Source organism: Malania oleifera, chromosome 2 (genome assembly GCF_029873635.1).
Source record: "Malania oleifera isolate guangnan ecotype guangnan chromosome 2, ASM2987363v1, whole genome shotgun sequence".
Classification (NCBI taxonomy): domain Eukaryota; kingdom Viridiplantae; phylum Streptophyta; class Magnoliopsida; order Santalales; family Ximeniaceae; genus Malania; species Malania oleifera.
In genome coordinates, this window is record NC_080418.1 from 57,406,246 (window position 1) to 57,422,838 (window position 16,593).

At 35.3% G+C, this 16,593-nt stretch overlaps 1 protein-coding gene across 2 annotated transcripts in view; it reads left to right on the forward strand.

The window, feature by feature from the left end:
* Nucleotides 1-2,960, forward strand: part of LOC131149216 (plant cysteine oxidase 5) — a 58,973-nt gene extending 56,013 nt beyond the window's left edge. Inside the window, exons 5-6 of one of the 2 annotated variants that reach the window (XM_058099466.1) lie at nucleotides 2,106-2,309; nucleotides 2,471-2,960. In XM_058099466.1, the coding sequence (XP_057955449.1) occupies nucleotides 2,106-2,309; nucleotides 2,471-2,589 (323 nt within the window). In that variant the 3' untranslated portion in view covers nucleotides 2,590-2,960. The remainder of the gene's footprint in view (nucleotides 1-2,105; nucleotides 2,310-2,470) is intronic. The other variant, XM_058099467.1, reaches the window with a different exon arrangement.
* The last annotated feature ends 13,633 nt before the right edge of the window (nucleotides 2,961-16,593 follow it).

Genomic DNA, 16,593 nt, shown 5'->3' on the forward strand with positions numbered 1-16,593 from the left:
AGATGACTTGGTTATATTTTATGAAAGATTGTTGAGTTGTTTAATATCTTTTGTGCCTCCTGTTCTCAAATGAGGTTGTAGTTTGATTTGCCAGTCAGGATACATTGTAGGCTTCCTGTTCTCAAATGAGGTTGTAGTTTGATCTGCTAGTCAGGATACGTCGTAGTGATAATGTTAAGGAGTACTTCAATACCTAAATTCACTACGTATATGACGGACTTTGGTTTGATCCATCTGTCATCTTGTGCCCAAACCCCACAACAAAATGGTGTTGAAATGCAAAAAAAATAAAATAATAGACATATTCTCGACGTCACTCATACCCTATTGTATCAAATGAATGTCAAAATTTTTTGGGGTGATGTTATGCTTCACCACTTGCTCTCTTATCAATAAAATGCCATCGTTTGTACTTGGTGGTAAAAGATCCCATATTCAGTTATCTTCCTTAAGACTTCTTTGTTCACATTTCCTCCTTGTAGTGCCATGGCTCAGAATACATGGGAACTTGTTTGGTTGAAGAAAATGTTGGAAGAATTGGATTTTCTACATGCTTAGTCTATGGAGTTGATGTGTGGTAACCGACTTGCTATTCATATTGCCTCCAATCTAGTCTTCTATGAGCAGATGAAACAGATTGAAGTTGAATGTTACTTTGTTTGAGGAAACTTGTGCAGGAGCTCATTACCACCACTCATGTCAAGTCTGATTTGCAGCTTGCTGATTTATTCACTAAAGCCTTAGGGTGCTCATGTTAAATTCATTTGAACAAGGTTGGAGCATATGATATCTATGTTCTGACTTGAAGGGGAGTGTTAATGATTATTTTGGTCATCTAGCATTATTAGTATGTGCTAGTGTTTTGTTAGTAAGTGTGAGCAAAGGTATTATGGTCATTAGAATGTAACTTGAATTTTGTCATAAATGGAGGGAGAGACCTATGGTAGACCTATCATGGTGATCAGGTCTTCCATTTTAGCCAATTCTTCTACATGGTAATAGAGCTGATTTCCAAGAGGTCCTGGGTTCTAGTCTTATAGCCTATGTTTATTTTGTGATTAAAAACTATTATATATTCCTTGCAATGGGTGTTATTTGTTGTTAGTTTGCCTCATCACATGCTATCAGGCTGCATTGGTGGGCAGTGTTAAAAGCTTGATAAACATTATTGGCCCACATCCTAACAGTTTAAGATTTTAGGTAAAATGGTAATCTAACAAGGTGAGTGTAACTTACCCGGCTGCGAGCATTTATAGGTTGTACTTCAGTCTTCTACTAGTATCCTTCTATGGGATACCCATTTCTTGACATTAAAAAACTAGTATCAAATTATTCAGCCAAAATTTTCTTCAATGTGGTTTGGATCTGTTTTGCCTTTATTATTGCTTGGTTAAGTTTATTTTATGCCTTTGGTAGGTTGGGCTTGGCTTGAATGTTATTTGCTACGCCAAAAGAGGGCCCCCATCATGCTAAGGAAGTATGCTTCAATTCAGTGTTTTAATAGGATAAAACACATCATAGCTAAAATTCCCTTCATGAAAGAGGTGCTTTTTAAATAAAAAATTTTATGGTAAGCTTGACTGACTCGGAAAATTTGAGGCGTGACTGAAGCCTAGGATATGATTATTTTTATTTTGGTTATCACTTATAGGGAGGATGTTGCTCATAAAATTGGAGTTGATGAAATAGAATGATGTTTCTAGCTCTTCAAAAAAGTTACTTTTCCAGCAACTCCTGATGATACGTCTGTTGACACTGGAAAGAGGAACAAGTTGAGTGCCGTTACAGTGTTGATGTTGAGTGAGGTTAGAATCAAATTTCAAGTGCATTTAGATTGAAATCTAGATCATATTAAGGTCACATGAGCAGCTTACCTTAATGGTATGAATATTGGTGCCACAGGAACATCCCAAGATTGAGAGTGACTAAGTTGGACATGTTGAGCTGGATGAATGTTAACTGTAGAATGCACAGCACAATGAACCATTCCAATTATTAAATATTGCGTCTGCTATAGGTTTTAATACTTGTATTTTGTCTAGAAGGATGTCATTTATACTGGCAAATCTTGTTCTGATTGACAATGGTATTGTGTGGTTCTGCAGCAAGACCTGCACAGGTCGTTAAAGATGCTGAGATGTCTGCTCCTTGTGGGACCACTACTCTTTTTCCAGCCAATGGAGGCAATATCCATAGTTTCATAGCCCGAACTCCCTGTGCTATCTTTGATATCTTGTCTCCCCCTTATTCTTCTGAGGATGGGCGTCACTGCACTTATTTTCGAAAGTCTCCAAAAAAGAATATACCAGGTAATAAAATTTATTTTACATTATTAATTTTATAATTTTACATCATTTTTATAATTTTTTATTTCTTTTCATTTGAAAAACAATGCCCTTTTTTTTGGCTAGAAATTTGACATTAATCACTGTTAATACCAAAAATAACCTTTTTTCCCTTCTAAATGAAGGTGATTTTCAGGTGAATGGGGTTACGGTGTCTGATGTGACTTGGTTAGAAGAGTTTCAACCCCCTGACAACTTCGTGATTCGAAGGGGGCTTTACAAAGGTCCTGTTATCAAACCTTGAGAAACCTTGAGAAATTTTGGGTGTCGGTGTACCATACATTTTAATTGAAGGGTTCTTGGCACTAGGAGTGGTTAAGGAAAATTCTCGTAGATGAGGTTTGTCAATAGTCATAGAAATAGTTACTTACGTTGGTTATTTGAGTCGGGCATATTGCTTGTATATATTTATATACCATACCAATATAGTTTTTTTGATTACTGACCTCACTTTCACTCACCAAAAACTGCCCAAAAAATTAGAACTCAATCTCTAGTAATCTTCATCAGCCTATGATTTGTATGTTGGGTGACAATTAACATTTGACATTTTGTACTTATTTGGCAGCTTTGACTGCATTTCTTTTAATCTGAATGGCACATGAGCTTGGGCAATCTAATGTTGTGAACTAGGCCCGTAACGTAAAGCTCTTTCACGAGGCTTCTTTATTCAGCTGAATCAGCTGGAGCTTCAGCACATTTGGCTGCTGTGTTAAGGAAAGCTGTCTGCAAATGCTTGTTGGATTGATGCTATATTTGCTTATCTGTTATCTTCTTGTTAAATTTTTAAATTTAATTAGGAATAATCCTTTTCTAAGATGGCCATCCTGTGAGGGTTAGAAGATTTAAGTGGAGGGAGCAGTTTATGAAGGTGTTTTGAATAATTTCAAATTGAATATTAACTTGCTGGTCGTGCACACTTGGAAACTCATAAGAGCAGCTTGGCGAGTTGGCTTGATGGTTAGATTAGGGTTGCTTTTGTTTCATTTGCATAAATCATTTTTCACTCTTAATTTTGAGGCCCATGGAGTGACCTGAGCTTGAAAGCAACCAAGACTATAACTTGTTTAGCTCATTGAATAGTTCATTTATTGATTTATTTTGAGCTCATTTATGAGGTTGAGACTCATTTTAAAACTCACTAGGATGAACTGTTGCCAACTAGCAATGTTGAGTCGGTCATGAATAGTTTCATGGCTCAACATTTGACTAGACTAATTTTCATTCATGCTTGTTTGTTTTTGAGCTTTTTAAATTAATGAGTCTAGTTTAAGCCTCTATTAGTTCGGTTCAGCGAAAAGACTAACTTAAGTGCATGAGTAAGCTTATTTGAGTGTTCCTAAATAGACTTCTTTCGAGCGATTGTGAGAAAGCTCAAAAATAGACAAGCGTGAATGAAAAATAGTCAAGTGTGAATATGCATCTGTGTGCATTAGTGGCCTACCTGATAACAATTATATGGTTTGTTGAAAGGCAAGCTTCAACGTAATTTTTAAGCTCATAATCTATTGCACTTATTTTAAAAATTTATTAAAAAATTTCTAATATGATTATTGTCTCAGTTTTCTTCTCACATTATTATACTATGATGCTATTTTTACCAATCATTTGTTTGATAATTGACACAAAAATATGCATGTGTGTGTAATCAAAATTAACCAAAGTTGTAGCCAGTTTGAGCTTTATTTTTATGCAAATGGGATTCCATTTGACAATCCTTGAGGCTTTTAGTATAAAAGTTTCAGACTTTTAATTATTAGCATATTTTTGAAAGGCAAGTTTGAACTTGATTATATTTTGTTGAACTAACATGAAATTGAAAGTGAACTTAATTTCAAACTTAAATAAAACTTTAATAAATTAGTAAGGTTGAAGATGATAAAGTTTGACTTTGTTGATTTGCAGCTCTTCATTCAAGAATTAATTTGGACAGCTATTTTCAAGACTTAGTTTCAAAGTTGTAATAAATTGAGTTTTGGGGTCCCCAACGGTTGTCAACAAGATATTTTTTTAAAATTATGAATGGTATATTGGGCCGTACACCTTATTGGTAAAAAAGAATGAAGCAGTTAGATTCTCTTGGTTTGAGGGCTGCAACTTGTAATCTTTTAACATTAGTTTTATCTTACCTCTCTCTCTCTCTCTCTCTCTCTCTCTCTCTCTCTCTCTCTCTCTCTCTCTAAATAAAAAAACAATAATAATAATAATAATGATAAAATTTACAGATTATATAATAAATAATAACCACAATACAAACATGAAAAATTAGCATAATGAAACAAAGAACTGTACCAGATTTATGCTTAATGAGGGCCTTGTGCAAGGGAAAGGAAAGAGAATAAATTATGAAATCATAGTGGGAACGTTTGGTTCACATTATTTTAAATGTTTTCTTAAAACTACTTAAACAATTTTATATCTAAAACTAAGCTCACTATCCTACAATATATGTTTGTTTGCGCAAGCCTGCTTGAGTAAATACAATGTGAAGAATATTTTCCTCAATAGATAGGTAACTATTGTCACTTCCACCATAACTATCACCACCTCCGTGAGAGCCCCCTCCACCTCCACCCCCACCAAAGGCGGCCCAAACAACAGTGTGAACGCATAGTCCCTTTGGAGGTATGCCTTTAGGCTTTCTACAAATAAATAGTGCATACACAAAATTGACAGGTATGCCCATAGGAACGAATAGTTATAAGGCCAACATTAAACAACATTTGATGTCTTGTATAACCGCCTTCAGGTTATTCATAACCCTCGACGCGATTACAAGAGCTACTATTGATGTCCTGCATAACTGCTTTAAGTCACCCGTAACCCCCCTAAGCATGATGACGAGTCACCCATAATCTCCCTAAGTATAATGGTGAGTCACCCATAACCCATCTAAGCATAATGACATGCTCTTAAATGCTAAGTTGAAGGGAATTCTGACTTCGCCACTATATAAAAGGAATCTTAGGAGGAGGTAAGCATCTCATTCTCACTCGCTCATCGCTATTCACTTACTGTTGTAATTTGAACCTCCAATTTCCTAACTTAGACATTGGAGTGATCCTCCGGAGTAAACCCTGTGTCCTCCAAGCTATCCTTGTTTGGTTCTTTTTAGGTGGTTGTGGTCTATGGACGATGAAAGCTGCTTTATTTATGGCAGCAACAGTTGACGCTGTCTATGAGAATCCTTGGGAGGTTTTCTATCCTTGACCATGACCACATTGCATAACTCCAAATCAGAACCTGTTAGGGGAAACCAATCACCCTAGTTAATTCATTTCACTTCAATAGATAACCATAGTGTGCCACTGAGTGACTTTCTAGCCTTCCAAAAAGGATAGAAGACATGTTCACTATAATCTTACATAAAAATTTTTTTTGGGGAGCATGGTCCGAAGGCTAACCGTAGTGACCCAAAATTTTATGCTCTGATACCAATTGAAACAGCCTGAAGTTTTATATCGCGGAAGACCTCAAATATATTTACCAGAGTACTAAAAAACCTTTTATTATAACAATATCTCCAATATCAAATTTAATACATCCTTAGGAAATTTCAAGATAAACCAAAAATAACAAAATTAACATTTAATTTAAACCTCTCTTTCTAATCCCACCCACACTTCCACTGTGCTACTCTGATTTCAACTATGCTATTCAAGATATCTAAAACGTATAATAATAATTGGGTGAGACATCTCTTAGTAAGTATGGATTAGATTATTATCAGTATATGGCTCAACTGAGGTTTAGTGTAAAAATAACTCAATTAATAATTTAACTTTTCAAAAACTGCCTTTAATAATTGTAAATCATTTTTATCCAAAAGACATATGCATATATATATATATACTTCCCTTTATACCTTTCTTCACATCACATTTTAGCCCAACTATCTGGGCTCTGTTCACATATACGCGTATACTTTTCCTTACTAAAAATCATCTGTTAGGCCCTTCAAATATGACCATTTGTAAATATATAAATATATGCATACTTCTTTCTTAAAACAACATTCAAGCCTACCACATAATCCGAACCACATAAATATACAAATATGTATAATCGAACTCCTTTTGGCCTATGCATGTCATGTTTAACCTCTATGGCCGGGTTGTGCGGTCCGAAAACTTGACTTAGCCTTGGTTGGCCGACCAAAGCTAAATCAAAGGTAACCCGTCTATAAGTGCGATTTTCCTCCCCATCTTGTTCCAAAAACATGTGGGTACTCTATCTCTACTCAGGCCAAATCCACTATCCACCGCCAACACTTTCACAATAGTGTGGCTGCACTAATACTCATCTGTAGCTATGGTACCGAGCATCCATCACATTCGGCCCATCAGAGTTCTTAAAACATATAATTGTAATTTATGCAATAAAACATATAATCTCATCATTATTACCAATATAAAATCTGCACCAAATATCATCCTTATTCCCAATCTCATCAATATTCGCAGTTGTAAGCTCGGGTGTGCGTCTAGAGGGGGTTGAATAGACGTTCTTTGTGGATAATCAATTTTTCTACAAACACAAAAATTCCTTGGCAAGAAGCAAGAGTGATATACCACAATATATTTGAAAGCAAATAAACACAAGCAAGTAAAGTAAGAAGGACAAGGGAAAAAGAAGCTTAACACGACGATGTTAACGTGGTTCAGTACCAAGTCTACGTCCACACCTTGAGTTCAACTCAAGGATTCCAAAGTCCACTAAGCAATCCCTTCCAACGCGGAGAAGCCTTTACAACACGGGTATAAAACCCAGTTGCTCACCAAGAGCTTCAACCCTAGGTGTTCACCAAGAACTACCTCAATGAAAGCTCACCCAAAGCCTTCAAGATTCACAAACAACAATAAATGGAAAGATTAAAATATGCTGCTCCTTATTGAGCTGATGATACAATATAAACCTCACACTACTCTCTGTTGCAACTGATGTGTAGCTAAGAATAAGTAGCAAGAGAGACTTGAGCAAGTGAATGAACAAGTATGAATGCTTCAACTAACTTCACAAACAATCAATGCTTAAAATTAATTTCTTAATGAATGCTAAAAGAGTATATTTATGGCCAAGGAGACGAAATAGCCGTTGGCTAGCCGTTGGGCATTTAATGAGGCAAGACAAATAAAAAAACTAGCCATTTTAGCACATTAATTACAGTATGCCTTTGTACAAAATAGTTAACGGTTTTATAGGCTTTTTCCCAAACTGTCGACAGTTTTTTGTAAGATGACCATATTTTGGCCCAAATGATCGATGGTTTTTTTGGGCTCTTCCCAAACCATCGACGGTTTTATGTAGGCCATACCCTTTTTAGAAAACCATCTAAGCGCTTGATTTGATCCATTTCCTTTGGGGTGCTTAACCATCGTTTAAACAAAATAGGGACCAAGTTTGTGAGTTATTAACATACTAATCTTGTTTAAAACTTGTCCTTATAAAAAAGTTTGTTAAGGTATAAGATATCTTGTAAAAGCATATTTGAAAACTTATTGAGTTTGTTAATGATATCCTAAAACTATCATGCAGATGCAATTGTTCAACTCTTGCTAAGTATTCTTACCAACATCATGCCACAAGAGTTACAGGAATATTCTACCTCACACACAACCCACTATACATATAAAACATCATATGGTCTTTTGTTGGTTGTGCATTGAGTATTCCTATATGCTTTTGCTCATTGCTTCATCAAGGTTCGTCTTGATCCTTATGCATGCTTTAGTATCCACCTGTTTATCTGAACTGAACTTGAGGAAAAATATTAGCTAACCTGAGAACCACTGATGGGTTGTGTTGACTTTGGTGTAATCCCAAGGGGAGGGGGGTGAATTGGATATTTAAAAATTATTCATTCTAGGTTTAGCTAAGCCAGCAATAGTAATACACAACCTAGGGTCTATCTAAACTTTTCCCAATATCACAAAAAACTACTGAGCAAATATTTAAACAAATAAACCAATCTTAGTGTTTCTCAAACATTCAAACCATGTATGTAAAATAAGACAATGAATAATAGCATACATATAAGAAAATTGAAGTGCATAAATTAAAGGAACACATGATATGATATCGGGGTTTGGCCAATACTGCCTACGTTCCTACCTCAAGCTCATAAGTAAGAGGATTCCACTAATGCTCGCTTACCGGGTGAAGCGACACCGTTTACAATACCAGATCAAATTATTAGGGTTGACCTCAACCTTTACAACCAATCCTCACGGGCTAGATTAACACCCCCTCAGGCCATGCTTGGAATACGATAATGAATGTAAAGTTTGCGTATAATTCAGATGCTTCTCAACTAAGCAAATATGTACTGGCAATAAGCACAGTATGATCAATGCACTCAAGTATAATAAGGAATTAATGCTCAAGTGAGTATGTCTATTATATCTCTCAATCAAATGAAGTGTACGATAGTGTGAGAGATGCACATGAATAAGTTCCTTGATTCAAAATAAGATGCACTCCAAATATTTATCAAGGCACAATATTATATCTAACACAAATATATTTTCACAATGAAGTATGGGTAGTTGTAGAGGTTAGCTTCACAATATTTCTACAATAATCACAAAATGAAGCCTTTGAGTTTTGCAATGAATGTGCTAAGACACCCAAGCTTTGGAGAGTTATTCCCAAGAGAAATATATGTATCACTTAAAAACAATGGGAAGAACTTTAAGATAATACTCTCATTGAGTATTTGAGAGTGACAATTTTTCAAACAAAGATTTGAAGCACACAATGAAATCAAATCAATCTCCTTTCTAACTTGCAATTAATTTGCAAGAAGGAGAGCAAGAAAATGTTGCTCTCTATTCCAAGATGATTTTTGCCAATAAGAGTCTTAGAGAGTATGAACAATTTTTGCTTGAAAAATTATGGAGTATGAGCAAATAAGAGTGTAAAAATTTGAGAGAACTTTTTGCTAATCTATTTGCTAATCTTATTGCTAATCAAAGCAAATGAATGAGTATTTATAGGTACTCCACAAATTATAGCTGTTGGGGACTTATTTGGTATTTTAAAAAAAATGTTTAAACAAGTTTTAACCCCAATTACTGCAGTTAAAATATGGCAACTCGAGAGTTTTGGTCACTCGGTCCTTAGGGACGGTCGCCCAAACAGAGACAAAGAGAAAAGGTAAGCTTTTGGGTTTGTGTGCCTAAGGGTGAGTTCGGTTGGCTGATGCCATGGCGATTTTCCAAATGTTCAAGGTTTGGTCACCTGGTGAGTAGTTCGGTTTGCCGAACCTCACAATTTGGTCACCTGGTATGTTTTTGAACTAAAGCATTGGGTGACCGAGGAAGGTAAAAAGTATCAGCATTTACATTTGGTCAACTGTAAACAACATGTTCATTTTGGACCAGTCGTCCGAGCTAAGTCAACTTATCGACTTTTTACCTATTCGGTTGACTAAGGCGTTTTTAACGTCCTAAGTTCGGTCGGCCAAAGCCTTTTCAAAATTAAAGGTAGGTCATGGTTTTGCTTAAATTTCATCCTTATTTGCATAGATATGACTTGTGAGTTAAAAGAAAATTTTCATGTAGTGTTTAGGGACCTAAAGTCAATCTATGACCTCTTGAGCATTAATACCCTATCATGCATGCAGATGCATTATTACAGATCATATTATATTATAGACACAATAAAAATTGAATGCAAATACAATAACAAAGAGGTCTTCATTCTTTTGCTTCTTCAGATGCCATATATGAAACATAATCTTTGTGGTCCGTATGACTTCCTTGTGTTCCTACCATCATGGTGTGCTAAGGATGAACCTGTTCAAGAAGCTCAGTGCACAGGTAAGAAACATTACTTTTGTCATAATCAAAACGAGATTAGACTCATAGAGTCAACATTCTATCACTTTTTGATGATGACAAAAATAATTTGCAAAAGTGGGCAAAGTCAAACAGACTCCCCCTAAGTATGTGCATAGAATTTAAATTTGAAGTGCAGACATATGACAAATGAAGACAAACACACACAAATTATGCATTCAATCTTTAGTTGTCAATAAAGCTCAATTAATATGAAATGATATGCATTTAGCTTTCCCAATTTTGCATTAGACACTTCTCCCCCTTTTGACATCAGTAGGAATGGGCTAAGGTAAGAAAGTAAATACAAGGTAAAAGACATTCAAATATAAGATATAATTCTAGGAGAAATTTTTGAAATTTCAGCAGCATTCTATTTGAAAATAGAGCAATTCTAAAAAATAAATCAAAAACTTGAATGATTATATGTATAACTCATTATTCAATTCATGCAAGATATTCAGTATAGTCCAAGACAGTGCATGCAATGATTAAAATACATTCAATATTCAAGATCAATATAAAACAAACATCTCAATATATACATTAAGATTATGAATGTAAGTGATAGAATTGTTAAGGAATTTCAGAGCCGTAGTGTTTTAAGTTGAGTTGCCCCCCCTTTCAATTTGAAGATTTTGCTTAGTCCCAAATAGGCATGTACCGAAGTGATGATGATTGAATAAAACACGTGAGTCCAAGATTAATAAAAAGTACACATAGTCAAATAAAAAATGGACTTAGGGATTAAGTTCATATATCGTTTGAAAATCACTCAAACCTTTCAAAAATGATTTCATCATTCAGCATATGGCGTGTGATTTGTGTATGGAATTTTAAAAAAAATTCGGAAGCATGTCGACTGTAAATTGGACCTATCCCATACCTACAAGTTAAACAATTCATAACATATTTGCATCTTGTAGATGCCAATTACCAGTAATCACATCACTGCATTAGCCATGTAGGAGGCATCAACAATCAGACAGAATATTCAGAGAAATTCAAAAGTTCATGCCATCATGTGATTAGAGATCAAAACAACCACCATAAAATGAAGACAATAATCAACAGTGTGTGAGTATGGTGGGTGAATATGTAGTGCAATAGAAAAATAAAAGCCGTATCAAGATTACAGACCCAAAGTGCATAAAAGCAAAAGGAAATAGAGAAGCAATAGATGCTGAGAGTCTCCCTTTATGCCTCTCCATCAGCAGATCCTTCTTTTTCTTCTTCACTTACATCCATATGCTCTTCCCTTTCATTATGCTCGTTCAGGTCCCTTAGGTGTTCATCAAGAATATGAAAGTTTGCCTTCACAACAAATTCAAATTCTGTAAACTTATTGTGAAGCTCAGTGTGCCTAGCATAGGATGTAGTAGCCAGCTCCCTCAACTCACTCTGTATAGACCCTTTGAATTCATTATTAGAAGCAATGAGACCTGTAATAGCTGCCATGATTTCTGTGTTGGCGGGCTTGTGAGGCCGTTCTTGTGGAGCTTTTGGTGGGCCTCCTACTTTCTCTGGAATGGTCGACAACCACATGTTACCGGTCAATTCGTAGCCCATCAATTTCAAAGTGGTAGAAGAGAATAAGTCTGAGCCTTTCATCTTTTTAAAGAGTGAGTGTGGTGACCTGGCCACTTTCTCTCTCATGAAGATCCTATTTAGAATACCTCTATATGACAAGAGTATTCTTTTCCTAATAGTTTTTATAAACATCCACTTTAAGATCAGTGTCGGTAGATCCGACTTCTTTCTCGTGAAGAGGCACCACATAACAAAGCAGTCTAGATATGATATGTGGTCCCTGGATCCATACTTCGGTAGAATGTTATATGTGATCAAGTGATGTACAATTTTTGCCTCGAGTTTCAAGGATCTATAACTGGGAGTATGATTTAGATCGACCACCGGAGTAGTCATTATCGGGTTTACAAATCTTTCCACAGAGAATTTCTGTTCATTAATCCATGTGGATACTCCATGTTGACCTTATGAGTTATATCTCGTTTTGATTATGATAAATACTTTGGTATTTAATGTTTGCCGAGTTTGTGTGCAGGATCATATTAACAAAGTTATATGAAAGCAAGTGGTGACTTGAAGAAAATAAAGACCCAACATATTTATTTGTTGTAATTTATATCTCATTCAATTTGGGTTTATAATATTTATTTAAGTCATGGTCTATAATAATTAATGCATTGCATGCATGATAGGACATATAAGATCAATGACCATAGACTGACTTTAGGTCCCTAAACATCACATGAAAAGTCCCCCATAACTTAAAAGTTATACCCATATGAACAGGGGTGACTTTTGATAAAAATCAGGACCTTAAATGAACATTGACAGGGCTTCGGTCGACCGAACCTTTGAGGTGTAATTAATTCGATCGATCGAACTGAATGAACTCAACAATTTGACTTAGTACGGTCGACCATCTGTTTTTGAACACAATGTCCTCGGTCAATCGATTTACCATGTGTCTGACACCCTAACTATTTGGTCAACCAAATTTTTAGTTCTATTTGATCACGGTCGATCGAATTGTATGAATGGCCGGCTGAACCAGGAACGGTTCAAAATCGCCTGAGTACGGTAGACCATATTCTCTGTTGAAAAATGCCACAGTTGACTGAAGCTCATAAAGTGGTCGATCGAACCCTTAGTACGGTGGACCAAAAACTCTCGGGTTGCCAATTTTTACTGAGGTAAAATCGGGGTTATTTTTAATTAACCATACTTAAACTTTTCCAAAAATACCGAATGAGTCCCAAACGGTTATATTTTTTAGAGTGTCTATAAATACTCTCTCATTTGGTTTGATTAGTAACTTATTAGCAAACATCATTAGCAAAATTTTCTCTGAAATTTCAAATTCCCTTTTCTCCTATACAAGCTCAAAAACCCTCCTCTTACTCATTCCTATTGCAAAATATACCTTATGAGAGTTCCTTGAGATTATCCCCATAAGCTTACACTCTCATTGATTGTATTTGATTGAGATTGATTTTATTTGAGAGTAAGTTTTGAGTTTTTCCTTTGTGATTTCGTTCATAAGTCATCTTTGGGAAAACTCTCTAGAGCTTGTGAGTCTTGCAGTATTGTTGCAAAACTCAAAAGCTCATATTGTGTTTGTTTGTGAAATCTTTTACAAACTAATTTCAAATATCTCTTATGCTTGATCTTTGAGAAAAATATTTTTGAGATATTTGCTTGTGTGGTTAAGATCTTTGATACTGCATTGTGTGATTGATATTGTTATCTTGATTCAAAATCCTAACACATACACTCACACTCTGATTGCTATACTTGCATTATTTGAGAGTAGACATTTAAACTACATTGAGCTTATCATATCTTATCATATTGTAGTGTATTGATTATACTGGTACAAATCTGCTTATTAGAGAAGCACATATTTTTGCACATGAAATTCGTATTGTGAATCTATTGTATTCTAGGCGTGGCCTAAGGGGGCATTAATCCAGCCTAGAAAGATTGGTTGTAAAGGTTAAGGTCAGCCCTGCTTTAATTTGACCTGGTTGTATTTAAGTGCCGCTCCACTCGTTAACTGAGCCGTAGTGTAATCCTTGTGCTTGTAAGCCAAAGCGAGGACGTAGACACATTTGTCGAACCTCAATAACACATTTGGTATCCTACTTGCTTTACTTGCTTTATTGTGCATGCTTGAGTAATTTACTTGTGAAATTTAATTTCAGCTGCATTTATTGATTCATGTTATTATCTATCTTAGATTAACCCTAGAATTGTGCAGTACTGTTGCTAGATATCTAACCTAGGAGAGAAAAATTTTAAAATACCTATTTACCCTCCTCTTGGGATTACAGTAAAGTCAACGATTAGTATTAGAGCCTAATTGCTTAGACCTAACCGTTTTTCTGCAAAAAGATCAAAATGGATCATTATACTGTAACCCCTTTTCTTGAGGGACCCTTTTCCACACGTCCTGTTTTCAGCGGTGTGAATTGCACCTTTGGGAACCAAATGATGCGCATATACCTTCAAACTGTTGATTGGAAGGTGTGGAGAGTTATATCTAAAGGAAATTTTGTTCCCATGAAAACTGAAGATAAAGTTAGAGTACCTCAGACAGAAGAAGAATACACTGATAATGATATGAAAGCTGTTAGTATAAAAGCAACTGCAACGAATATTTTATACTGTGGACTTGATGTAAATGAGTTTAACAGGGTTATGACATGTTCTACTGCCAAGGAAATCTAGGATAAGTTAGAGGTCACTTATGAAGGTACTAGAGATGTCAAAGATAGTAGGATTGATATGTTGACTAGTGAATATGAAGCATTTAAGATGAACACTAGTGAGTTTATTCATAGCCATGTACACACAATTCACTCATATCATTAACTCTCTACATGCATTAGGCAAGATATATCTCATGTATGAGATGATTAGGAAAATTCTTAGGGGTTTGCCACCTGTGTGGGAAGTTAAGGCTATTGCCATTTTTGAGGGTAGAGACTTCAAAGCTATGTCCTTAGATGAACTGATAGGGTCACTCATCACATACGAGTTGACTATTAATGAGAGAGTAAATGAGCAAAATAAAATAAAATAAAATAAAATAAAATAAAATAAAATAAAGAAGGTGACTGCTTTGAAAACATCAACTAATACTTCTAGTGAGTGTAGTGAACCTAAACTTGGAGATGACATGGCTATGCTTACCAAAAAATTCACAAGGTTCTTCAAAAAGAACAGTAGGCCATATAGAAAGTTTAGAGATTTAGTATCTGAGAAGGGAGAGCCTAGTAAAAGAAAAGAAAAATCAAATGCTACCACGTGCTACAATTGTAATAAGGTCGGGCATATCAAACCTGATTGCCCTTTGCTGAAAAAGGAGTCTAAGAAAAAAGAAAGAAAGCAATGAAAGCAGACACCTCGTGGGATAGACAAAATAGCAATGATTTAGATTCAGACTGCAGTGATTTTGAGGTTGCTAACTCGTGTCTGATGGCATACGATGATGAGGCACTATCTTCCTGCTCTTTATCTTCTTATTATTCTAATGATGATGATTGTGATTCTGATAGCATACCTACATATAAAGAATTATAATATGAATATATTCATGTATCAAAATTGTTAAACAAAATGACCAAGGAAAATGATGTTTTGAAAAAGAAATGTGAGAATTGGTCAAAACTTGTTGAAATGGGAAAAACTCTTCATTCTTCTTGGAAAGAAGAAAAGAATTTGAAAATGGCTGAACTTGAAATAAAATTGGAGGATAGCTCCAAGATTATCTACAAATTTATCAAGGGCCAAAACAATTTTGAAAAACTTCTCTAGGCCCCAAGAAACTTACTTAGTAAAGAAGGTCTAGGATTTAATGGAATTGGGAATGTTAGGCGAAATGATCTTGATATGAGATATTTTACTCATAAATCAAAATCCTACATTCTACCTAAAGAATCTGTCACGAAAACAACATGTTATAAATGCAAATAGATAGGTCATATTCAATTTGACTATCCTTTTAGAAATAAGCATGTAAGAATTAAAAAGGTGTGGAGAGTCAAAGGTGAATCAGGAACTAACCCCTTTGGACCCAACAAAATTTGGGGACCAGCATCAATTACCTAAATATTTTTGTAGGTATGCTTTAGGTTGTCCTCTTCCAAGGACAAGTGGTATATAGACAACGGGTGCTCACTTCATATGATTGGTGATAAGGCCAAGTTCGCGTCCATTACTCCCAAGGAAGGACGGTTCGTGACATTTAGGGACAACGCAAAGGGGAGAATTATCGGTATAGGTAAAGTTGGTAAGGAACCTTCCCTCGTTATTGATAATGTATTACTTGTTGATGGTTTGTAACATAATTTGTTAAGTATTAGCCAACTATGTGACAAAGGTTATAAAATATCTTTTGAAAATGATAAATGCATTGTTGAGAGTAAATTTGATAACAAAGTACTTCTTACTCCTGAACGTCATGAAAATGTGTACACCACTAGTTTAGATAATTTAACTTCACAACATGTAACTTGTTTTTTCGCTATAAATGAAGCTAGTTGGTTGTGGCATAGACGTCTAGGACATGCTAGTAAGGATCTTTTATCAAAACTAGTGAAAAATAATTTAGTTAAAGGTTTACTGAAAACACATTTTGTGAAAGATAAAATTTGTGATGCATGTCAAATGGGTAAGCAAACTAGATCAAGTTTTAAGAAAAAGAAAATCATATCCACCACTAGACCACTTGAAATGCTACACTTATATTTTTTTGGTCCTAATCAAGACCACTTGAAATGCTACACTTAGATTTGTTTGGTCTTAATCAAGTTCAAAGTCTAGGAGGAAAATTGTATGCTTTTGTTATTGTGGATGGTTATTCTAGGTCCATGTGGGTG